This window comes from Ailuropoda melanoleuca, chromosome 19 (genome assembly GCF_002007445.2).
Source record: "Ailuropoda melanoleuca isolate Jingjing chromosome 19, ASM200744v2, whole genome shotgun sequence".
NCBI lineage: Eukaryota > Metazoa > Chordata > Mammalia > Carnivora > Ursidae > Ailuropoda > Ailuropoda melanoleuca.
This window is the reverse complement of record NC_048236.1, coordinates 17,544,065-17,570,611: the sequence shown is the minus strand read 5'-3', so window position 1 is coordinate 17,570,611 and position 26,547 is coordinate 17,544,065. Positions and strand designations below refer to the sequence as shown.

Here is a 26,547-nt window from a genome sequence, read left to right as displayed (position 1 = left end):
TCATTGCCCCCAGCCTCCCCTCCTTAGTGAAAAGAGGAGTCAAAGATAATACTAAATTCTTAATTATAATCTCGAATTCAGAGAAAAGCAGCCTAAGAAATTGAATAGAAAGTCATGGGAGAAAATAAGGGAAAACACTAAGGAATAGAAGCCCAAAAACTGCTAATGGATTTCAGGAGTGGCAGAAAAGGTAAAGCTGCATCGCCCACTGCCAGGCGCTGGACTAATTTGGGGTATTGTACCAGCTGAAGTCCTTAGAAGTGTGATAAAAGCCTAGATGGGTTGCGTGGACTCTAGAAAGGGACATTTAGGAGGATCTCAAAAGAGTGATTTTCAACCATGTTCATTATGCCCTTTGCTACTTGTACTTTGTTATTAAATCTTTAATGCTGTTGTTCTGTCCAGTTTGTTTTCTTCCACAATATTGACTTAATCTATTTTGTATTACATTTCACTTTGTGTTTCTCTTACTGAATTTATATTCTTAATAAGTTCAAGAGCATAAAAAACTCATGGAAAATCATTTTTATTTCTTATTTCTTATTTATTTCTATCTGATTTTCAGTTGTGTTTTGAGTCCTTTCTTGTCTTCCTTCCTTCCTATGGGCATCTCTGTCCAGTCCAAGACTGCTATGTTGCTTAACACCAGGGGACCCCCTTTACATTGCATTCTATGTAATTTTTTTCTCCATGGAGTTGGTTTTGGTTTTATTTGCTATAATATAATAACTCATTTCTCCTAATACACCTCATAATTTCAAAACCTAAAATTAGCCTATTTTCCTTTGTTAAAGGATAATTTTCAAAAAGATACATAAAATGAACACATGCCAAAATTTTATTTAACCTCTTAATTAATGAGGGAACTAGTGAGATACCACAACCAATTCAAAGGAGAAGTCAAGAAACAGAGACATATGTATATAAGATAAAGGAATTTCGAAGCAGATTTACAAATAGATGAAAGCAAGTCTACCTGCAGGGTAATAATCAATTGCATTTCACCAGACACAGTTAGTTTGCATTGCCATAGATAAGAATAATTTGAATTCTTACTAGTTTCCACCAACTTACAGGTTACAAAATAGCTCAAAGATAAAGAAAGGTGAGGAGAACCTGAATGGGTAAGCTAGATTTTTTTTTCCTAATTTTTTTTCTTTTAAAAGAGCGAGCCAGTGGAGGGCAGGGGCACTATAGGAGAGGGAGAAAGAGAATCTTAAGCAGCCTCCATGCCCCGGCATGGAGCCCCATGCAGGGCTCAATCTCACGACCCTGAGGTTATGACCCAAGCCTAAATTAAGAGTCAGTGGCTTAACTGACTGAGACACCCTGGCTCCCCTAATGATGGCCATTTTGGAGGGTTCTAATCTCAGCTTGGTTTAGTATAATTTGCTGGTATTTTTTTTATTAAATATTGTCTTAAATACATATATTCACAAGAATCAACAAAAGAAAAATTAGGAAATAGAGATATTCAAAAATATTAAAAATATATATTTCACTAATATCTGAGAATTCAGTGAATACATAACAAGTAATTATTTAGTAAATACATAACAAGAATCATTTACTTTGATGATTTGGGATCAACTGGAAACTAAAAAAGGAGAAAATGAAAATTGACCCCTGTCTAATTCTTGACCCTACCAGATAATCCAGGATAATTTCATCTCAAAATCTTTAATCATACCTGCAAAGTGTCTTTTGCCAAATAAGGTTAACATTCACAGGTTCCAACAATTAGAATATGGACTATCTTTGGTGGCCATTATCCAACCTACCACAAACTCCTCCTTCATATCATGTACAAAATTTGATTCTAGGTACAATATAGATATTAAATAAAGCTTACAAAAGATAATATAAAGAAACAACTTTATGACTTTAAGGCAAGCAAAATATCTTAAAGGTTACATAGAAATCACTAATTGCAACCATAAGGAAACAATAAATAGACCTACGCTAAAATTAAGACCATATGTTCAACAAAACTCACCCTTAAGCAATTAGCAAGACAGTCCACAGAATTGGAGTAAGTATTTTCAGTAAATATGGTTAACAAAGAGCTTATATGCTATACACATACACACACACACATACAGACAGACATATGTATATAGATCTAGATATTAAATATATACATAGATTTAACTCCAACCAGTCAAGAGAAAGCAAACAACCAAATAGAAATGTAAGAAATACGAACTGACACTTCACAAAAGAAGATATCAAAATATCCACTAAACATGACACTATGCTCAACTTCACTAGTATGAGGAAAATAAATATTGAAGCTACAATAAAATAAACACAGAGTAGTTAAAATCTGCAAGGCAGTCATACCAAATGATGGTGAGACTGGATCATCTGGAACTCTTACTGCTGGTAAGGAGTTAAATCAAAATGTTATTTTGGAAAACTGGGTAGATATTCAATTAATCATCTTCAACAAGTCAGCTCTTGGTTAATACACAACAGAAATGCGTGTGCTTCATTCAGCACAAAAGACACATACAAGATTATCATTAGCAGCATTATTCATAATAACCAAAAACTGGGGTGGGAGGGGGGTGTTCATCTATAGAAGAAAGAATAACTGGATTGTAAGTATTCATTCAATCAATTACAAAGCAATGAAAATGAATGGATTTTAGCATAGGTGCTATCTCTTAAACATAATATTGAGCAAAAGTAAATAAACACAACAGAATATATACAATATGATCCCAGTAATATGAAGTTTTAAATCGAGTAAAATTAATCCTACCTGTTAAACATCAGGTTTGTGGTTAGGAGGGAAGAAAGGAGTGATTGATAGACTTTTGACAGTGCAGATAACGTTCTTTTTCTTAAGTTAGTGGTGTTTGGGTGAGTGGGTTCACTTTGTAATAATTCACTGAGCTGTACGTTTAATATTTGTGTGATTTTTTGTATGAGTTATACTTCAATTAAAAATGTTAACTATTTGCTTACAAGACAGATGTCTTAAGTTTATTATTAAATGAAAGGAGAAAGATGAATAAAGCTACTTAACACATTATTTCCTTTTTAAAAATAAAACTAAGGCTATATAAATATTCATATGTGTACAGATATATGGTAGAAAAGAATATCTCAAGGTAGGATGAAAGAATGAGCTAGAGATGGGGTGCCTGGGTGGCTCAGTCGTTAAGCCTCTGCCTTCGGCTCAGGGAGTGATCCCGGCGTTCTGGGATCGAGCCCCACATCAGGCCCCTCTGCTGGGAGCCTGCTTCTTCCTCTCCCACTCCCCCTGCTGTGTTCCCTCTCTCGCTGGCTGTCTCTATCTCTGTCAAATAAATAAATTTTAAAAATCTTTAAAAAAAAAAAAAGAATGAGCTGGAGAAAGGGGAGTGTTTATTTTTTTCTTTATATATTTATCATTTTAATTTTTATGAAAGACATTAAAATTAAAATACAAATGATTAACAATAATAATAATAAACCAAGTTATGTAATACTCAACAGGTGGCAGACACTTTTCATTTATCATTTTATTTAATTATCACAGTAGTTCTAGTAATTACTTGCTCTCCTCATCCCATTATAATGTATGAGGAAACTGAGGCTCAGAATAAGATCATCTTGCTATTAAGAGACACAGTCAGAAAGTTAATCTCATGTCAAGTCAATGCAGTTAATGCCATGCTATAGTGTATAATTCTAATATAGTATTATTACATTGAATAATTTAATAATACTGCTTCCATCTCACCAGATCATTACTCCTTGAGGACAGAGATTTTGTTTGTTGAAAGAATAATTATTGAATAAAATATAAATCTAATCACTAATTTAATGTAATGTTTGTTTTTAAAGGTAGTAAGAAGAATATTGGGCAACACCTTCTTCATTTGTTTCTCGTGGAAGGAAGGCCCACAGTTAAATATGGATGTGGAAGTTCTCAAAAGAACTTGACTCTTTCTGCTAATTATAGCATTAACACAAATGTATTCATTCCTGTCACAGTATGGTAAGTCTTGCACAGTAGTTCTTTGAATTATAGTGCTGAGCCTTACTTTTTAAATGTTATTTGTATGTTTAATGGCCACCCACATAGGAAAAGAAAGACAAAAAGGTCCATCTGAATAGTTGTTTTGCTGATCAATTTTTTCAGTCTGATGGAGTAAAGTACAGATTAAACTAAGGTATAATTTGATACCACCCAATGGCAATCAAATTATATACAAATTGAATCAATTTCTTTGAAAATACCATGGAGTAAATAAATAGGTTGAAGAGTCGTGTGGTTCAGTTGAAATTAAGATCTAGCTAGTCGGTTAAGTGTGGGACTCTTTATCTCAGCTCAGGTCATGATCTCAGGGTGGTGAGATAGAGCTCCAGGTCAGGCGACCCAGCCCAGCGTGAGGCTCTGCGCTTAGCAGGGAATCTGCTTAAGATTTTCTCTCCCCTTCTCCCTCTGCCTCTCCCCTCCTCTCTCCCCCTTTCTAAGGAGCGGAGGAAGGAACAAGGGAAGGGAAGGGAGCAAGGGAGGGAGGAAGAGAGGGAGGAAAGGAGAAAAGGGAAGGAAGGAAGCAAAAGAAATTAAGATCAAGTTCAGTTGTTTAACAAAATATCTTTTGAGTGAAAATAGCTGTTCAGAATGGGGGGTGGGGGGTAGCCGTTGACTCTGCACAGAAAAAAAGAGAATCCAGTAGGGGGAAAAATGAATATTGAATGAAAATGTCTTTCTAGGACATAAAAACTTTTGGAAGGCAGTCTTGAAATTAATTCATACTTCAGAATTAGGAAATCTCAGAAGAGAGAAATGGCTAAATATCATGGTCACATCCCAAGGGCATTACTGAACAAAATTTACATGTAGCAGCCAAGAATTTAAAAGTCTTCATCAGTATAGCAATCTAGTGATAATGGTCTCTAAAGTTACTCTGTGTCAGTTAAAAATAACATTTTGTGTCTGAGTTTATATGTTAGATGACAATTGGATATGTTAGTCTGATTAGCAGAAATCTTGGCTAACCTGTGAAGGTTATATAAATCAAATAAGCTTTCCCGGGGTCTGCATCAATCTGCAAATAAAATCATGGAAATTGACACCAATCTGAAAATGGAAACTCCTTCCAGGCAGGGACAGTATCTTACTCATTTTTAATGCAGTTTGTAGGGCATCTGAAAGAAAGATGCTCAGTAAATGTTTGAACGAATGAAGAAATGAGAGTGTCTTGGCTGGGCCGTTCAGTTGGTTATGACAAGAAGGCAACGAATTTACCCTAAGGTAATGAAATTATTATTCATAAATTAGGCAAACCCTTTTGGAACAGAGTTGTGTAAAGCAAAACAAATTTTCAGAGTAATGGACCTAACTCTTAATTTAATCATCTCTCTTACAAAGGTTGCAGTTGCTCATAAAAAAAGAACCAGATGAGAAGGTGAATAACTTAGAAACCAATTTAAAAGACATTTTTATTGATAACATCATCATTTTATACAATGTAATCATTTCATACTAACAGCGGCATATTTGATCATATATGAAGTAATTTCTGTTTTGGTCAAACTTTCTTAAAGGGATGATTTCATTTTTTGCCTTTAAATAATGAATACCTAAGTAGACAGTCCTCAAACCACACAGAGCCTTATTAGGTAGACTGAGGTTGAAACCCCTCCTTTAAAAAAATACTGATGCTTCTAAGTAAAACTGAAAACCAAGGGCTTTCCAAATATTTCAATTAATTTTATTCAAAATTTAGAAAATGAGAAAGATATCTCTACTGACACAAAAATGCAAATCTGGTTTGTCTTATAGTCAGCATCCTCAAGACCTTAAGTTGACAATAGGTTACATTAAAGGCTGACCTAGGACTGTCTTATATTTGTATATTATATGTTATATAAATTATTTAAGTTTATGTAATAACTATGAATAACAAGTATATACTAGGCAACTTTTCAATAAGTTTTACTGTGAAAATATAAAAAGAGGTAAGGTAGTAACCAGACAGAGGTGAGAGGTCAAGAGGGAGAAAATGTAAGATAAGAGATTTGAGCATGTTTAATTGTAGATTGGACTTATTAGCTGAGTGAAAGGTGTTAATACATAGAAAAATAATGAACAATTGAGAACACAAAGTCCCTTAGAAGTTTAGAGTGATGATATACAGCCCACATGAGAGAAGATTCCTGCCAGAGGGGAGGGAAAATGGGAAAGACGCACATATTGAAACTTCTGATTTCTGTATTTGTGTATGTTCCTTGATCTATGACTGCCTTTTGCTTGATCCCTATCTGTCCAGTTGTTTATGTCATCTCTCTCTGTCTTGCCTGCTCCACTCTTACTTCTCCATCTTTAACTGGGCACAAGTTAGAATTAAAAGGGTCTTTTGTACAGCTCTTTCTAGCTATCCTAATTCTCTCTAATGGGTCACTTGTTATTGCAAACTCAGAACAAATTTGTCCCTAGAAAGCATGTGAATTAAGGTCCTTTTTAATTATATGAATGTTGTTGGAATTTCTTCTATATTTAAGGGTCTCTGACAATAAAATACCATAGCATGATTGATAAGAACTTATTTTCAAAAATTAGTGGAATGAGCTCTAAGGTAAACATGTAAAAATGACTTTGATTTTTATTTTGTTATTAGCCGCTGAGAATAAACATGAGAGTATTTCCTCCTACTAAATTTGCATTGTACCTGCAGATAGATGGCAGAAGTAGAACGAACTTGAATAAGCCACCTGTAGTGATTGAGGTCAATTCAGTATCAAGATAGAAGTTCTTCTTAAATGGAGTGGAACAGAGATCACAGCTCTACAGATAGATTGTAATTCATACTCATGCACAGTTTGTCTTTCATTTCAACAAATTTTGAAAGGGATCACATAGAGAGAGTCTTAGTTTTCACAAGGGTTATTCTCCTTTAGGGAAGTTCAGAAAAAATTGTCTTACCATATATATACTTTTCAAAGTTTCTGAAGTTTAAGTTTTTCTGCCACCTTTTGTGTCTCTCCTATACAAAAGCTGACTCTTTATTCAGCATTTTGTTCTGTAAAGAAGTCCTGTGTCGTTTCCTCTAGGTAATTTACTGTGTTATTATCTGCATGTTTTAAATCCACACAGCCTTTTCTACCTTCCTTAGCTTTCTCAAAGACTTATCCAGAGGTGTAACGATATCCATTTATATCTAAGGCACACTCCAGTATCTACTGATTCATTTTTGTTAACAAACTCTTAGGGTAGCCAAAGCCAGGTGGATTTTGACCAAGAATTGCATGGGTGTCAGGACTACACATCCCAATCAGCAACTTTTGAGTAGCTGGTCAGTGTAAAGGAATGCATGCATGTTTTAAGATCAATTGAACAGAGGCTGAAAAAGTTTCGAATAGTTGGGCAGTGAGAACCTTAGAACTGGCTCAAATTCAAACATCAGATAAAACCAGCACAACCATTTTGACACATCACCTTGTTAGATATTTGGTCCACAAAACAAAATAAACTGATAAAAACCGCTGTTGAGTTTTGTCAGTGGACTGATTTTTACCTCCTGTTTGATCTTACTAATTTCTCTGATATAAAAACCTCATATAGGTAGAGGTATATGTATGTGTGTGCTTGTGTGCTGAGTACATATCTGTGCAAGCTACTTTTTATTTCTTAATTAGCACATTTCCCACAATTGTTTAAGAAAGTAGAATATGGGGCGCCTGGGTGGCACAGAGGTTAAGCGTCTGCCTTCAGCTCAGGGCGTGATCCCGGCGTTGTGGGATCGAGCCCCACACCAGGCTCCTCCGCTATGAGCCTGCTTCTTCCTCTCCCACTCCCCCTGCTTGTGTTCCCTCTCTTGCTGGCTGTCTCTATCTCTGTCGAATAAATAAATAAAATCGTAAAAAAAATGTAGAATATAAATTTATATAATACAAAGCTAACACTAACCCTAAAAATGGGAAATTAAAAGAATTCTGAGTAGGTTTGTTTTGACTATATCAAATGAAGAGGTTTAGTGGTAAATAATTTATGAAAAATAAGAAAGGAACAAATGACAACTTCTTATAATACCTACATGTATCGTCAAAGGCCTTTCAAACAACTCTGCTCAAAATCAGCTTCCAGTGCTTTGCCATTTTCCCCACATAAATTCTCTATATTACAACTTGTTGCCCAGCTGCTATTAACCTAGAACTCCATACAGAGAATGATCGGGAGACTACCCAAGTTTATGTAAGAAGAAAGGATACCCATAATGTGTTATCAGCTGTAACTCAGAGTAACTCAAAATGTCTTTTATGTCTCTGATTTTCTAAAATATGAAAGTTTTTCACACATTCCTGATAGTTAATATTATGTAAGCTATGGATTGCATGCCTTTAGTCTTAGTGCCCAGAAACTATGTAATAGCAAGAACTTTCACTTCTTGAAACAGATGGTGACTTTTGAACTGTGCTAAATCTATAAGATATTAGATTTATTCATAAAACGTTGCCATGTCAATATGGAAAGTTTGGCAAGCTTTTCATCTTAAAAAGGTCAAACTTCATCATTTCAATATTAATTTCTGTATCTTTTCCATCAACACTTCCATCTGGTATTTCTTAGAGGAAATGTAGGAAAACTGTAGCTAAATAGGGGAATTTAGCATAATACTTTGTAATTACATTGACTTGTACCTAAATACATATATCTAAACATTGCTCTTTTCCTTTATCCATACATTACATACTAATCATACATAAAATGTCCAGTAGTAGCTGGATAGTAAATTATAGTTTATTTGTATTGAATTGGGACTAGCCACTATAAAAATAAAATTTCTTTCATTAAATAAGATTAAGAAAATCTTTTAGAAGTCTGTGGGTCTAGGAGTTGGTGATTTTAGTACCATTTAGGATTACTGGGTAGAGTCTTCTACTAGCATGTATGGTTGTGTCTAAAGTTTGCATATATCTTGAGAAACAAGGAAGTGTCAGGTTGGTGTTCAGTGAGGCAGAAATAGAATGGAGATAAATAAATAAAGATAAATAAAGACATCGTAACCGGAATGTGAAGCTGAGTCTACACAATATGTTCACTGGATAATATGTCAGTTATGGACTCAACCAACCAGTGATATAAAAAAAAAAATTCAAGTGATTGACTATGTAATCACATGCTTGCTCCTCTTAATTGTGCAATTCAGTTGAAGTTGTCCAAGAGGAATGGCTGTTAACAAAGTTACAAAGTGAAGATTAGGTCCATAATCCTCATCTTCTAGTGTGCTGAGATGCCAAGACAGCCAGAGAACTGATTGACCCTCAAGGCTTCAGAGCAACCACAAAGACTCTGCTGAAGAGAAAGGGATATAACAGTTGACAAGTACATCTGTAACAGAATAAATAAACTGGATTTTGAAGAAAGATTAGAAATTTACCAGAGGGACAGCAGACGGAAGAGGATAAGCAATGACATCATGGCATAGAATAACATCATGGCTCATGTGGGAAATTGTATGGGGATTGGGTACAATGAAAACATAATGTTTGAGGTGAAAGGATATTTAGCTTTTCAGCAGATCATCAAATGTTGTGATTTCTAATGCAGACATTCACTCACAAACTAAAATAAAACCCAAGAAATTCTTTTGAGAATTAGCAATATATGCTGAAGAAAGCTTCACATTTTATTCATTGTTTATTGTTAATGGTAGATTTCTGCAACTGTCAAGACATTGAGGAAGTTGGAACTACTCATGTATGGTGGCAGAGTATACAGCAAAATGAACTTCAATCCCTAAAAGGCTTTTCCCTCTGGAATTCTAAAATGCATGTACACTATCGTCTTTAAGACAAGTTTATATAAGAAAGTAGCAGGAAGCAAATGAAAACTTAGGGGCAAACTGAATATATGCGAATTAGGTCAGAAAAGCAATGATTGATAAAGTCAGAGGACACTCTGCCACACAGGGCAGTTAAAGGGATTTAACACGTTAAAAAATAAGATTCATGAGAAGATCTCAAGGGATTATTTGTTTATTAAGTAAAGACGTGGCGAATTAGCAATACAGATTTAAATCCCATGTATTTTCCAACCTGCTTCTGTAGGACCCACAGCTCTTCCTAATTGGGATCCATCATCATGGTTAGAGGATATTTAATTACTGTTTTAAACAGCTACCAAGAAAGATATTTTATATGCAAGTTCTTTATGCCTTTTTCTTAGAGGTAGGCTTCAATCCTTGACAACATCTTTATCTTAATTAACTTCTGTAGAACGATTCTTACAGAATGGACTCAAAATATAGACAATCTTACTTATTTTAAAATGGCCAGCCACCTAACTTTCTAAATGAAGCTAAAAGAAGCTATGGAAGCTTCCTCCTCAACAAATTGATCTTGACTTCATCAAAATACTGAATAAAAAGAAGGTATATATTGAGATAATAAATTGTTTTACAATTTAACATCTGTGAACTCTGTTCGACCTAACACAGATTCATTTAAGAATAGTTTAAGACTTTTCAAAAGATATACTAAATTTCTAAAATTGAAAGCTGGTTTCATAGACAGGTACTGGTAGTAAGTCAAAGTATTTGAACTCAATAAATATAGAACAAAAGACTTTTAATATTTCTTCAGGTAATTATTCTAATGCCACCAGAAGAGACAGTAAATTCCTGTTTTATAGTATTTCATGTAGAATTCTGTCCTGGTCCCTCCTGCTTTTCAACTTATAATAGTTGGCTTAATTCTAATTTCTAGTAATATTTGAACCCTAATTCTAACTTCAAAGACAATGTTACAAAGATAAAAAGGAAAGTCCAGGACAAAGCCTGTAGCAAATACCATAAAAATTCACATAGGAGCTTACTAGACACCTCAATAAAGCTCCCATCATTTGGGGGGCAGAAATTTCCAGTCCTGTGTGATGGACTGGGATAAACTCAACCATGCCCTGAGAATCTCTTCCCATCTCCCAAATGGATAAAAGAGCAAAGAAGCATTCTCCTGCTTTCATTGTACTAGTAATGACACTCATTTCTGCCCATAGGGTACAGTAGCAGAGACTGTTCTGAAAGAAAATTCTAGCTGCTCTAGTATATGAGCCTCAGAGGAAATGATGTAAACACAATTCCAGCTTGGCATAGTCTCTGTGGAGAATTTGTGGAACAAGAGAAAGCAAAGATTTAGATTGTTTGCACAGAAATCACCAATGAGCAGGGCACCTGGGTGGCTCAGTCACTTAAGCAGTCTTTTTTTATTATTATAATATTTTTATTATGTTAGTCACCATACAGTACATCCCTAGTTTTTGATGTAAAGTTCCATGATTCATTTCTTGCGTATAACACCCAGTTGCACCATGCAATACGTGCCCTCCTTAATACCCATCACCAGCCTATGCCATTCCCCCATTCCCCTCCCCTCCGAAGCCCTCAGTTTGTTTCCCAACGTCCATAGTCTCTCATGGTTCATTCCCCCTTCTGTTTACCCCCACTTTCTTCTTCCCTTTCTTCTCCTACCAATCTTCCTACTTCTTACATTCCATAAATGAGTGAAACCATATGATAATTGTCTTTCTCTTCTTGACTTATTTCATTTAGCATTATCTCCTCCAGTGCCGTCCATGTTGCTGCAAATGTTGGGTAATCGTTCTTTCTGATGGCTGAGTACTATACCATTGTATATATGGACCACAGCTTCTTTTTTTTTTTTTTTTTTTTCTTTGCCATTCCATATACATTTTATTTTATTTATTTTTTTTTAAATTTTATTTTATTATATTGTGTTAATCACCATACAGTACATCCCCAGATTCTGATGTAAAGTTTGATGCTTCATTAGTTGCGCATAACACCCAGTGCACCATGCAATACGTGCCCTCCCTAAAGGGATAAAGAAAAGGGGGGTAATCAGAGGGGGGAATGAAACATGAAACATGAGAGACTATGGACCACAGCTTCTTAATCCAGTCGTCTGTTGAAGGGCATCTCGGCTCCTTCCACGATTTAGCTATTGTGGACAAAGCTGCTAACAACATTGGGGTGCATATGGCCCTTCTCTTCACTGCATCTGTACCTTTGGGGTAAATACCCAGTAGTGCAATAGCTGGATCATAGGGTAGCTCAATTTTTAACTTTTTAAGGGACCTCCACACTGTTTTCCAAAGTGGCTGTACCAACTTTCATTCCCACCAGCAGTGTAAGAGGGATCCCCCCTTTTTTTTAAGATTTTATTTATTTGACAGAGATAGAGACAGCCAGCGAGAGAGGGAACACAAGCAGGGGGAGTGGGAGAGGAAGAAGCAGGCTCATAGCAGAGAAGCCTAATGTGGGGCTTGATCCCACAGAGCCGGGATCACGCCCTGAGCTGAAGGCAGACGCTTAACCGCTGTGCCACCCAGGCGCCCCAAGAGGGATCCCCTTTCTCCACATCCTCTCCAACAATTGTTGTTTCCTGCCTTGTCAATTTTTGCCATTCTAACTGGCGTAATGTGGTATCTCAATGTGGTTTAGATTTGAATTTCCCTGATGGCTAATGATTTTTTAACATTTTTTCATGTGTCTGTTAGCCATTTGTATGTCTTCATTGGAAAAGTGTCTGTTCATATCTTCTGCCCATTTTTTGATTTGATTATTTGTTTCTTGTGTATTGAGTTTGAGAAGTTCTTTGTAGATCTTGGATACCAGTCTTTTATCTGTAGTGTCATCTGCAAATATCTTCTCCCATTCCGTGGGCTGACTCTTAGTTTTTTTGACTGTTTCCTTGGCTGTGCAGAAGCTTTTTATCTTGATGAAGTCACAAGTTGATTTTGGCTCAGGTCATGATCTCAGGGTCCTGGGGTCAAGCCCTGTGTTGGGCTCTGTGCTCTCGGGGGAGTCTGCTTGAGGATACTGTCTCGCCCCCTCCCTCTGTCCCTGCCCCCAAAATAAATAAATAAATCTTTAATTTTTTTTTTTTTAATTACCAATGAGCAAGGCTGATCCTTGGACACACATGTGCAAGCAGGCCTGAGGATTCCTCAAAATATTTGGAGATGGAGATTCTATAAAGGACTGTAATTGCTGAAGTTATGTCTCAGCCACTGAGACTTAATAACTGGTATCTGAGGTCAGGTTCTTTGGAAATAGACGGTAGAGATTTGCATGCAGGAAGCTTATTCGGGAGTGCTCTTGGGAATAGCTCCCGTAAGTCAGTGAGAGGACAGCAATGAGAAGAGGTGGAAGTTGAACTGCAGAGCAGCTGCAACAGAGGCTGCAGGTGACCCTAAGGGAAGCTCTGGAGTGGGGTGTTCATAGTTTCCCAAAGTGGCTCAAGGGCACCTGGGCCATTTTCCCATCGCCAGGAGACTCAAGGCAGCATACCACAGCATCCACTACAGCTGGTGAGGCTCATGGCCCATCATCACTTAAAGTCTAAGACTCTGCGGCTTAACTTACACATGAGCAAACCAATGTTGTTTTTAGATAAACTAGACACATATCACAACACCCCTTTAACTCCCACCATACTAACTAGAGGGCTAAGTTCCCCATGTTAATGACCTGGTTCTATTCAGCCTTGTCAGGAGTCATCTAAAGAAGCAGTGACTCTTAGGAAGAGCAGCTCAATACTAATCACATCAAAACCCCAAATGCCAATTTTGTAGATGTGTATCAGCATGGACGTAGATAGCCACAAATAATGCTATTCTGTGATTTATCATTAAACCGTAGACCACTGTCCAAGTAGGGTATACCTAGGTTTAGGGCAAAAGGGTAGATCTTTATATGTTCATTATGATTCAGAATGAAAGCACAGGACACCTAAAGGGCACCTGGAAACAGGGAAGTAAGGAAGCAAAGCATTCTCTGTATAAGTACAAAGAAATCTTTTACCTGTCTGCTCCTTTCTTTGAAACATAAAGATAATCACACTGATTTTTTTTGCTATACAGGCTCCTATGGGTGTCATCTATGTGAAAGTTCTTTGGAAAGCATCAAGTGTCCCTCAGATAAATAGTATTATTATTATAGCTTATCATCCATATAAGTCTACTTCTATTGCTGCCCTAGGACCAGAAAAATCACTCACTACTTTTTTATTTTATTTTGTAGTATCTCACTAAAAACACCTCATAAAAACTTTAGTGAAGTTTTCTGCAGATATTTCTCCTTCCAATTAAGTAAACTTACTTCCTCATGGTTTTGTTCTTTAAGCATTCAGTTATTTTAGGCACTATTTTCTGGATGTCCTCCAAAGTTTTCCACAGCCCTGTCAGTTGAATTTTATGTGCTGACTCCTTTTTTTTTAATGGACAGAAAGATCAAAGACATCACATATATTTCTTCTCCCTGTGGAATTTTCCTCTAGATTACTAGCAGCCTGTTTTCAGATCTATAAGCAGGTCTCAAATATCACATGTATCAGTTTACATTTATTAAATTTCCATCATGGATATTCTTCAAAGAATATATTTGAGGGAGATACAGTATGTTTAGTGAAAGTAAAAATCTCCATTATTTCACCTCTCTTCCAACATTTCTCCTTTACATTCATGGTTTAGACACTGTCCATTTGTCTGTTTCTTGGAAAGATGCCAGACAAAGGCTGTTCACAGAGCTAGATGATCACACAGCATATATTCCAATGTGTCTTTAAATTCTGTTAAAGAAGTTTTGGGGACAACAACTATATATTTTGTGTGAAGTTGGAGATGTTCCCAGTGGCTTATTCTAAAAGTCACTGCCTTTCCAATAGGCAGTGGGGTGATTAATTCACCACCCTTTGGTGAAAACACTTTTGAAATTCTTTGCTTGTTAAGTTCATCTCCTTTTGTAGTTTCATAGATGGGAAAGTGATAAGCTTGGACCAGGAGCCGGCTTTGTTTGGTATATGGTATAAGACGCAGATGAGTAGGATCAGGAAGTGAGCACAAAAAAGGCTGTACTACAAAAAGCAGATTTGTTACCATGTCAACAGAAGAGAAGTCTAGCCAGATAATTGTGAGATAGACATATCTGGTAAGTTTTGGGTGGATCCAACAAACAAGACTATATTTACAAAGATGTACTAGACATTTCACCTGCATAATAATCTCAATCTAGTTCATTTATCTATGCTCATTAACAGCTATATGATTATAGTCCGTAACTCTGCACCTACACGACAGGCACTATGATAAATACTTGTACACAGTCTCATTAAATTTCACAATATCTTTAAGGGGTAGTTACTTTCATAATACTCATTTAAGAGATGAGTAAACTGGGGCTTAAAGCGATTAACTAATTTATTTAAGGTCCTGTAACTGAAGCAGGGTTTCCACCTAGACAGTTTTATTCTAGATCTCTTACATTTAACCACCATACTACACAGCTCATTGTTGTTCAGATTTTCCTGCCTAAATTAATACTCCTAAAAGGAGATAATATCAAATCAAAACACCTACAAGGAATCCCTCCCTCATCATCTATCTTTCAAGCACAGATTATGTGGTTTATAATCAAGGTCTTCTTCCCTATACATCTTTATCCTCCTCTGTAACCCAACATGGACTGTCCCATTCCACTAAATCCATGGTCCCAAACATAGTTCTACCTTTTCCCACTACATTTATTTTAGCTAATGCTACAGTTTCTCCCCTGAAATGCTCTCTTTATTCATTTCTCCTAACCATATCCTACCCTTCCTGTAAGCCTGCCTCCTCTAGAAGCTAGCCTAGACTGATCGTCTTCCTTACTCTCAACTCCTAGCATGCTATACTCTGATATTCTCGTGATACTCTCTACTGGCCTTTCAGATGGATAGTTACCTCATCTCCAAAACCAAACATACATGTGAAGCTTGAGTATGGGACAAGTAGAAGAAAAAAAACTAGATAGACTTCATCATGGAAATCTTACTAGTGGAGATCAGTTAAGTAGATGAAGGGCATGGAAACTTAGCTTCTTAGATTATTTAGGCAGCAGATTTGGCAAAAGCAAATACACGAATGATAAATGTTCGTATAAGAAATTAGAAAATTGATTTAACCCTAATGAGAACTCCAGAAGTTGTGTTGGAAAATAAAAAGGAGTGGCATTACTAGAGGGCTTTCAAGATTAGATGGAAAAGTTACTGATTCTCATTTTTTTCTTTAAAAAATATTTAAACGATGATATTAATAATAAAATACCACTAAATAAGCTCTTCCTACTTTGCACCCAACTTTAAGCTCTTTCCCTGGATTTAGTTACTGATTCTTAATATCCTCCCAGTGAGGTACTATTATACTCATTCCAAAGAGGACACTAAGGTACACAGAACCTGGGGGCATTGTGAAACCAGAGTTTTTGCTCAGGAAGTCTGATTCCAGAATCTAACTCTAATCATTACCCACTATACCATGTATTATATTATAGACAGTAAATATAGGGAAAATGTTTCATACTTTGCACATTTCATGAAACCCTTAACACATATCAAAAACTCCCTAACTTTTTTTTTAAACAAGAAGTTTAAACAACAAGATGCTTGACTTCAAGGAAAAGCTATCTAGGATGCATTTCTTTAGAGTAATTGATCCCTGTTTAAAGACAGATTGCCCTCGATGTAACAGATATGTACAAAAAAGTTGTAAAATTGTCCTTAATTTTACAATGACAAATGAAAAGCTTTAAAATTCTTCAATTGAGTGAGGTATGCAAGGATTTTTATGTTGTTCTTTTTTGTTAAATGGTGAGCGCAAAATAACCTACTGGAATATAAAGATAAGAGCTGAATGAGCATGCCACTAATGGAGAAAGGAGGTATTTTCAGAGAACCAGTACTTTTTCCCCATCCACATCTTTGATGTCGATCCAAACATACCATTAGCCATTTAGTTAAAAAAAAAAATGCAATTTGCTTGTGCACAGACACAGTTACTCTATATACAATGAAGGAGTGAGGGAGGGGAAAACAAAAGAATAGAGAAAACTGTACTGTAGTAGTCAGGATGTGGTGGAACCAAATTGCAGTTTTCTCATTGAGAATGTCTTCTTGGTCTGGAGAAAGAGCGTTCTGCAGTAAAGCAGCAGGCTCCCTTTTTGGTAGACACCTCCTGTCTGTTGCTGGAACTCATCAACTACATCTTCCTCCTCCACTTCCAGCTGTGCAGGTGTGTCTGTTTCATGGATTGGCTGCCCGTCAAATCAGAATCTGACCTCCCTCATTGACAAACCCTGTCGTTCACAATAAGCTTTCATTTGTTTACTAAGCGGCATATGCCTTTTAATCTTAAACCTCACCACAGAACCATCCTTCTCCTCCACCTCCAAATTAACGTGATCATTGTTCTCAGTCTTGACTCCTTCCTTGGGCTCTTCAAGGCCATGCCGAACGCCTCAGCAAGCACCTCCTCAGCTGCCCCTTCACAAATAGACGCACCAGGTCTAGCACAACACACACCGAAAACTCCCAGACGTTTTAATTCTAGATTATGCTTTAGCAAATTAGTGAACATAACAGTGTTGAAAAGTCAGCTGATGATTATTTTTAAAAAATATACAAAGTCTAAAACTTTATTTTCTATTTTCAATTTTGCCTTATGCAATTGCCATTTTCTCTCAAGGAATTTCACAAAATAAAATTTAGTGAAAGTTATGTTTTAATTCTGATGCTATGTTGAAAGAAAAATAGAATCAGCATACCATCTGTCAATTCTAGATATAACAAAAGGGGTAGATAGAATTATTTTTGCTTAGCCTACATGGTATGTAAGTATAGTAAAGTTAAAGATGTTTAAAGACGTTTATGAATTATATGCTGCTGTACTTACTGCAAGTCAAATTTTTAATGTATTTGCTATTATGAAGAAGCCATGGCATTCTGTTACTTATAATTCATTAGGCTGTAATTATTAGGAATTCTACAAAAGCTTTTAGAAGAGATAGTTTTATCCTTGAAAATTTCTTAGGTCAATTATATTCTATCATAGACACATTTCTTTTTTTAGGTCCTGAAAAGCAGGAAAATTCAACACAATTTCCTTCTATCTAATAAGAGGAGGGATGGTATATTAAAATGAGTATTTCTAATTAAAAGATTTACATAGACAAATATATGATTTTTCAAATTTTTCTCAAGCAAAGATACTATAGTCTCTTAGATATGCACTGTCTCTAGAATCACCAGTTTTGTTGAAAGGGATTTAAGACATTCAATTCATAGAACAGAATAAGGAAATATGAACTACAATAATTTTATTATTTGAGAGAATAGTTGCTTTAAAATATTACATGGGAGTTGTTCAAAAATATGTTGTCTCAGTGCTTATTAAAAGAGTTTTCATTGCTGGATTTATTGCTAGACTCAGGAATCAGAGGAGCTGTATTTTGATTGTATGGGATAATCCTAGTTGATCCATTGAAAAGATGTCAATTTTATTTCTAAAATTTTACCTCAATGATCCAAAATACTTAAACATCCTTACACAAAGTATATTTTAATGCTTTCGAAAACATTTAAATGTGAGACCTAAAAGTTGCATTAAAGATAATATAGTTCAACCTCTCATTTTTCTGCTGAGGAAACTCCATGCCAGAGAGGAAAATGTACTTTCTTGGAGCCATATGACTCAAGGAAGTCTAGCAAAGTTAAAAGTAGAGCCCACATTTGGCACTCTTCCTCCTGCTCCCATTTTTATGTCTACTTTCATAGGTGATGTACTACAACCTTATCTCTCTTTTTTATGTGACCTGTGTTTTACTTCCTATTACATATAAAGAAAGCGTTACCAGTTGTTTGTTCATTATGCCAGGCCCACAAACCCTTCACCCCTTCCTTTGTGAAAGGATCAAGAAGTCCAAATGAAATCAAGCCTGACTTGAAGCACTGCTTTTTACAAAAACAATCATGCTCATTTCTCTGGTCATCATAAGTGAAAGTTTGTGATCTTGTCTAACAAAGAACTATAGATCTTAGAGGATCTAAGGGCAAGTCTCATGGATTTTCATTCACAACCACCTTGAATCTTGGTAATTTAACTAAAAATTACAAAAAATGGAAACTTACCATCCCAGAAAGCATCTCCTTCTAGGTTTGCTGTCTCTGTAGATGTTTGAGATTTATTTATATTAAGTAAATATATTTTCTCATGCGGTCTCAGGTGCATTAGTCCCCTTTGTGCTTTATAAGGAAAAAAAAAGGAAAAGCATAAATCCATAAATCTATTCCCTTTTCTACTAAACAGTCTTCAACTATTTCCTTAACCATGAAATCCAAGTTTCTATGTGAGCAGGCTGTTTTTTAATCACTGTTATTCCCCAGAACTTAATTTAGAACTAGCGTTTAGTATATATTCAATAGATATTTTTCAGATGAATAAACCAAGTTTACTTAACTTCCCTAATTCTTTTCTGCTATAAAGTAAATATCCCCAGCCCCTAACCCATTCCTCATTTGATGTGATTTGGGAGAACCTCACCATCCTAATTATTCTCTACACTCTTCATTATATCAGCTACCATATAAGCTCTCACAGACAGTGGAAGTCAGTATTCCCTGTGTAAGTGATCCATATGCACTCAAAGAAGAAGGAATTTGCTTTTCCCAGTTTTCGGAGCATTCATATTATACTTGTAGTCAACTAAATCCTTAGGTCTTTTCACATAAAGTGCCTGAAATTATTTAAGTTGCTTAGTCACACTGCCAGAGTTTACCACTCTTGTAATAAATAAACATCCTCAGGTGATTTAACACATTAAGTGAGGTTCTCAATCATTCACAGCTTGTGGTCAATTTCTTCCATCAGATATAATTTTCTCCTAACCCCTAGCTGAGAGCAGCATGCTAAATGAATGGGAGTTTTCAGAGATGGGGTAGATGATTTTGTAACTTGTGGCACTGTCCAGAAAGTCAAGTGTGAGTGCAGCTCCAAATCAAGGGGCCAGGGTAGATAGCAGTATTAGGAAATGGACAAGGAAGAGGGTCAGGGTGGGAGTCAACACAGAAAGGCGTTTAGAATGATACTGGAAAAAAAATTTTCTCTATTCATGTATTTTCAATATATATGATTCGGTAAATTTTAATTAGGAGTCTACTATGTATCACATAGTCTGATAGCCTCTGATTATACAGGAGAAGGGGAAAGTGTGGTATTACCATTATAAAGTTTTAGTCTACTAAGGTAGAAAGGTAAGAAGTAAGTAAACAAATATATAGTTAGTAATTGTGATGTGTCCCAGTTGAAACAGAGTGCAGAGAGAGAGTAAAATGAGAAGAGTGAGCATTAAAGTGGGCACGTGTTGTGATGAGCACTGGGTGTTATACACAACTGATGAATCATTGAACACTACATCTAAAACTAATGATGTACTATATGTTGGCTATCCAAATTTAAATTTTAAAAAAAGTTAGGAAAGAACTTGCCCAAGAGGGGTTGATCAGAGATACATGAACAAAAAGGAACCTGTCAGTTGAAGAATGAGGGGATGTATATGGACATAAATATACACGATGTGGATATGGATATAGATACAAATATATCTCAAGTATAGGAAGAAGTCAGGATGGATAATGGCTTCTATAACGTTTTAAAAGGTGCTACCAAATCTGAGAAGCACTATAACTTTTTTTTCATTTTTTGCTTTTTTTATAATAATTTTTGTTATGTTATGTTAGTCACCACACAGTACATCCTTAGTTTTTGATGTAGTGTTCCATGATTCATTATTTGCGTATAACACCCAGTGCTTCATGCAATATGTGCCCTCCTTAATACCCATCACCGGCCTATCCCAATCCCCCATCCCCCTCCCCTCTGAAGCCCTCAGTTTGTTTCCCAGAGTCCATAGTCTTTCATGGTTCATTCCCCCTTCTGTTTACCTCCCCCCTTCATGCTTCCCTTCCTTCTCCTACCGATCTTCCTGCTATTTCTTATGTCCCGTAAATGAGTGAAACCATATGATAATTTTCTTTCTCTGCTTGACTTATTCCACTTAGCATAATCTCCTCCAGTGCCATCCATGTTGCTGCAAATGTTGGGTAATCATTCTTTCTGATGGCTGAGTACTATTCCATTGTATATATGAACCACATCTTCTTAATCCAGTCGTCTGTTGAAGGGCATCTCGGCTCCTTCCACGATTTAGCTATTGTGGACAATGCTGCTATGAACATTGGGGTGCATATGGCCCTTCTCTTCACTACGTCTGTACCTTTGGGGTAAATACCCAGTAGTGCAATAGCTGGATCATAGGGTAGCTCTATTTTTAACTTTTTAAGGGACCTCCATACTGTTTTCCAAAGTGGCTGTACCAACTTGCATTCCCACCAACAGTTTAAGAGGGATCCCCTTTCTCCACATCCTCTCCAACGTTTGTTGTTTCTTGTCTTGTCAACTTTCTTTCCCCTAAGAAGATGTCAGAAGATCACCACCTGTACATTTTCAGGAAAATAGACTCCTCAAAGATCCATCTGCCTGGGCTCAAACTGTCTATTTGAAGTGTGCACTGTTCTGTAAAGAAGTTGAGTTTCCACCCAGCTTGGCACAGAGGATCAGGCTGCCACAAACTGCTACATGTGAATCCCACTTTCTAGCCTATGTCTATTTTATCACCTTGTTTCAATGTATCTTTAGATAAACTGGGTTGTCCCTCTTGTGCCTCTTAAGCATGCAGTATAGTCAGTCAGATGGTGATCTGATCTCTCAGCCAACTGCCTCCTGAAAGTTTGTCTGAACGTTCTCCTAGGATATATTTGACAGGTCACAAGTTGGGCTAGTACAAGCTACATACAGGTATGTCTCTTCCGCAACTCCATGAAGCACACACATCTCTGTATGCCTCTGAGGCTCCAGAGACTATCTGGGCTTCCATACCTTTAATTTCTGATGGATCTCATAGTGATATTGAAATTCAACCCAATGTGCATAAATTGATTTTCTATGATGTGGTCAATACTCTACTGGGTACTATGGAGTATAGAAATGTTGATCACAAAAATACCATTAAAAATAATTCACTTTAGTTAGTGATAGACTTGCTAAAGTGTCAGAGGTGAAATGCACCAATTTCTATAACTTGTTTTGCAATGTCTCACAAAAAAATAAGGTAATATGTTGGGTGGATAGACGGATGGATGCATGAATGCATGGAGGCATGGGTAGGAGGATATATATGTGATAAAGCAAATATAGCAAAATATTAATTGTAGGATCTATCTGGGTATATGATCGTTCACACTGTGAAATTCCTATAACTTTTTTATGTTTATAACTTTTGGTAATGAAATATTGGAGGAAAACAATCACTGTGTACTTGAATCTTACCATGCAAGTAGGAATAAGCACCCACACATGAAATAATTGCTATACTGTGAGGTGCTGATTGTAAGAGCAATGGAGAGTCAGAAATCAACATGGATTGGCATAAAAGGAAAGAGGACCACTTAAGACTCGAAGGTGTAGGATTTTGAAAGATTAAGTAGAAGATGGAGAGCATTTCAATGGAGGAAAACAGCATGAGCAACCACATGGAGGGTGGAGCAGAGGGCAGGTGTTTAAGAAAACAAGACAACTGAATCTGGTGGGGAATCCAACTGAATTTTGGATACATATAGCAAAGCTAGAAAATGGCAGGTCATCATGGGTAGAAAAGTAGTCAGTAATATTTGGGCACAATAAAAGGAAATAAAGATCAGATTTACAAACAGAATTTTCAGACAACCTTATAAAAATTTACAAAGAAAGTTATAAGATGAACGTAGGCACTCAAACTAATGTTACAGTTCCTACAGGCATTCATTACTCTGATGACACAAAATAACTGGATAAAAAACTTTGGGGACACCTTTGTCAGCATGATTTTATTGTACTAGGGAAGTCAGTTCTTGTGTCTGTACAGGGCCATTCAAATCCTCCCTTTCCCAAGACAAAGGATTCTACCACAGTAGCTTTTCCTGGATGAGCTCGGAATCAGCAGAATCAATGTTGGCGGCAAGGCACTGTCAGTTCCCTCCAGTGCATGTTAACCCCCTCACCCAAGCAGAAAGCAATGCAAGACCAAATGGAAACAATGGAATATATTGGAAAGGTATGAGGTAGCTCAAGAATTAAAATAAAAACTCAAGGACCAATCTCAGAAATCACAGAAACCAGAATATGTACCAGGGATTCAGGTCACCCTCTTCAGGGTGCAATGTGGTTAAATTCCAACAGTTCTCATAACCATCTAAAATTCAAAATCAAGAGAGAATGCTTCTGAGGGGACCAGTTTATGTTGTAGCCCACCCTGTGACTAGAGAAGGGTGGTCACCTCAAAGAGGGTCTCACCAAAATTGTATTTAATGAGGACATGTCATTTGTCCAACCAAGTGACTTAACCTTCAGAAAACACAAATGAAAGGGAATAATGGTAGCGTCCATCTCATAGGATTGTGCAAGAACCAACTGAGTTAAAAATAACAAAAGAGGACTCATATAGTGCTTACTTTGTGACAAATACTGTACTAAAGATTTCACAAATATTAAGTAATCTAATCCTTATAATTTCTCATTGAGATTTATGTAATTAAATTTAGCATCTCATATTTCGAAATTTAACTCAAAGTTGACAAGAAACACTTGTTCTTTCAGGCATTTTTTTCTGTCTGGTTTCCGAATGCTCATCAAGTATATATCTTTTGGCTGTCTCTCTCTGTCAAATAAATAAATAAAATCTTTAAAAAAAAAAAAAAAGAAAGTATATATCTTTTGAAATGCATCCACTTGAAAACCTGAGCCTCGTCTTCGCAGTTCTCATTTTTGTAAAGATTCTCTCTCATTTACTGTTTTCCTCAGTGCATGTTGATATGATCAGTTTTTGTGTTTTTTTTGTGTTGTTTTTTTTTTTAATATTGGTGTTCCCATGTGTTCTCTTCTTGGCTAAAGACCATCCTTACTAACAATTTCAGATTCCCTAGTGAAAGGATTGAATTACTACCCCTTCCCCAAAAAGATTTCATTACTACAATTTTATCTGGGTTTTTTTTGTAACTAATGACTTTAAAACTAGAGATGGGAATTGAAAAAACATCTGTACCTGGGGAAATAGGTGCCTAAAATTTAATGCTTGGCTAATTTCAAATATGGAATAAGGAGAAGGAAAACAGCCATTAGGTGAGATGCCCTCAGTGCTGGGGTCAAGGCATCTGGTCAGGTGCCCCATGTTATCACTGACACCCAGCATGGCTTACTGAAAAAAAAAGGGGGGGGGGGAATTTGGAATTTGCAGTGACTGGCAAACTAAGCCTGACCCCAACCCTACAACCTTCAAAGAGAATAGAAAATGTAAAGAGCCACTGAAATCATGACCTCCTGACAGACTGTACCTCATTTCTAGGTGAGAATCTAGAGGATTCCCCAGAACAATTACAGAGACAATTTTTCAGGCAAAGAAAAACTGTGATGATAAAAAACATAACCATAATCAAATGCAAATGTCAATATATAACATGCTGACTTTCTCTTATAGATAAAGTTTGTAAGGAGAAAAGGCAGGGCTTACAATTCACTTGCTTCTTGTTTTAAGGAAGCTTAAGCAGTTTTTTTAATATAATACTCGCCCAAGAGGAGACTCTTTTTTCCCTCAGTAAAAGGAAAGGAAATAAATTCTGCTGTTTTTCTGTTCGCAAAAAAAGGGAGAGGGATATTAATATTTGAGCCCCCTTTCAACTCAGGTTCATACTTCACAATTAAATTTAGATATAGAGAAGGGTAGGCATCAACTACCTTGTGTCCTCTTACTTTGTCTCAAGATGCTTGTGGAGATGGCTATTTTCTCTCTCTGGTGAATCCAAATGGATAGATGGATGTAGATGATAGATAGATAGATGATAGATAGATAGATAGATAGATAGATAGATAGATAGATAGATGATAGATAGATAGATAAGCATTCTTAAAAGTTCTGAAATATCAAACCACATTTTAAATTTTTCTTCCCCTTAGATTCCTTTTGTACTTCAACTCTGAAATCTAGGCCTTCAAACTGTCATTGTTTGCTCCTAGGCAGGAATTAAAAATTCAGGGTCTGAACTCCAACTTCAGGGAGCTAACATTCTCAACTATATTTAAAATCTCTAAAATACATTGCATACATATGTATAATATCAGATATATATATAATATTTAACTGTTGCTAATAACTTCTTTTGCCCAAACATAAAAATTAGTTACTCTGAGTGAAAAACATAAATTTAAAAATAAATATATGTCAACAATCATAAAATATTTGCTTTCACCATCTTAAAATTTTTCTGTAAAAGATTTTGTATTGTTAAAAAGTAAATATAAGGTGGAATTTTTATTATCAGATGAAGGCTGGATTACTATAACCTGGCTCTTGGCATTTTTTAGCCTATTTTAAAACTTTTTTCAAGTATCTGGACAACGAATGCTCACATAGTCAAAGAGATGATTTCACTGTGCCACCAGTCGCTGCTAGGCTAAAAATAATGTTGTTCCTATGAATACCCTGTGTGTTCACAGAGGGAGGTAGCTGAGTAAGGAAACTTCCACTGGATTGATTACAATGAAGCATTATTTTTCTGCCAAAGATTATCTCAATTTTCTATATACAATATTCTACATATAGCTAATCCCTGTGGGATTTAAGAGACTAAATTTAGTCTCAGCCACCTTACATTTCTCAGGAGTTGCATCTGTCATTTGACTTACAGAATCTCTAGTCTGGTCTAAACTGTTCACTGTTACCTTTTATTTTATTGCTCATCTGCAAGTTAAATCAACAGAACAGCTTGGCACAATAAATCATATGTTGTCACCATGGAGTTCCATCATAGTTTTCACAGTAAAAAGTCATTCAAAATTGTCTATATCAACAACAACAAAAAACAAAAAACAAAAAAAAGGAAGAAAGAAAGAAAAAGAAATTTTTCCCTAAAAAGAACAGAAGGAATGTTAAGTACTCTAAGAGATATATGGTGAATGTCAAAAGACCAAAGGACCAATACATTTTCATAGCTACATTAAGTAACAGATGAAGCTACACAGAATTATTCAGCCAAAATTCAAGCTGAGTTGAACAATGCCAGGGTACAGTCACTCACCTCACATGAGTGCTTTACCTTATAAGTGAACTTACGTTCCACCTGAAGAGTTCCTTGCTCTCTGCCATTTTGATAGTAGCTTTCATTGCATTTCTAACCAGAAAGCCTTTGCCTTTGATCATCTTAAATTAACATTGATGGGAAGAAAGCCAGTAATGAAAGAACTTTAGCATATCTATATGGGGATGAAAAGCAGATCAATCGATATCATTTAAACAATGACCAAAGCTCTCTAGTAATTAACAGAGATATTTTAAAGCATACTTCCTGTTCAGTGTAGGAACTATAATGGCAACATGGGAGGAAGATAGGAAAGGTGTGCTTCACAAAAGCAAGTCATTTTTTGGCTGAAAAGACCCTTGAAAGTACTTGGAATCATATTTTTAAGAAAATGTAAGAGTATGACATATTTTCAGGGAAGAAATTTTCATAAACAAGACTCACTGAACCTGGGCCTCAACCTGGGCCTCATTACCATAACTGATGAAACAACTCCCCAGGTCCAGGGGCTGCAGGGCAAAGTCTTTATTAAAAAGTTCTTTGTGTATGCCT

The 26,547-nt window shown here is 36.1% G+C and overlaps 2 protein-coding genes across 2 annotated transcripts in view; one reads left to right on the top strand and one right to left on the bottom strand.

Annotated features, from left to right (window-relative positions):
* The window catches only part of EYS (eyes shut homolog), a 1,484,071-nt gene that overhangs the window by 1,196,495 nt on the left and 261,029 nt on the right, over window positions 1–26,547 (top strand). The window contains 1 exon segment of the mRNA XM_034648271.1: window positions 3,842–3,991. Within this exon segment, the coding sequence (XP_034504162.1) occupies window positions 3,842–3,991 (150 nt within the window).
* The window catches only part of LOC105240575 (small ubiquitin-related modifier 2-like), a 64,141-nt gene continuing 54,492 nt past the window's right edge, over window positions 16,899–26,547 (bottom strand). Inside the window, exons 2-3 of the mRNA XM_034648255.1 lie at window positions 17,129–17,269; window positions 16,899–17,071 (exon numbers count right to left, since the gene is read on the bottom strand). Coding sequence (XP_034504146.1) covers window positions 16,899–17,071; window positions 17,129–17,269 — 314 coding nt within the window. The remainder of the gene's footprint in view (window positions 17,072–17,128; window positions 17,270–26,547) is intronic.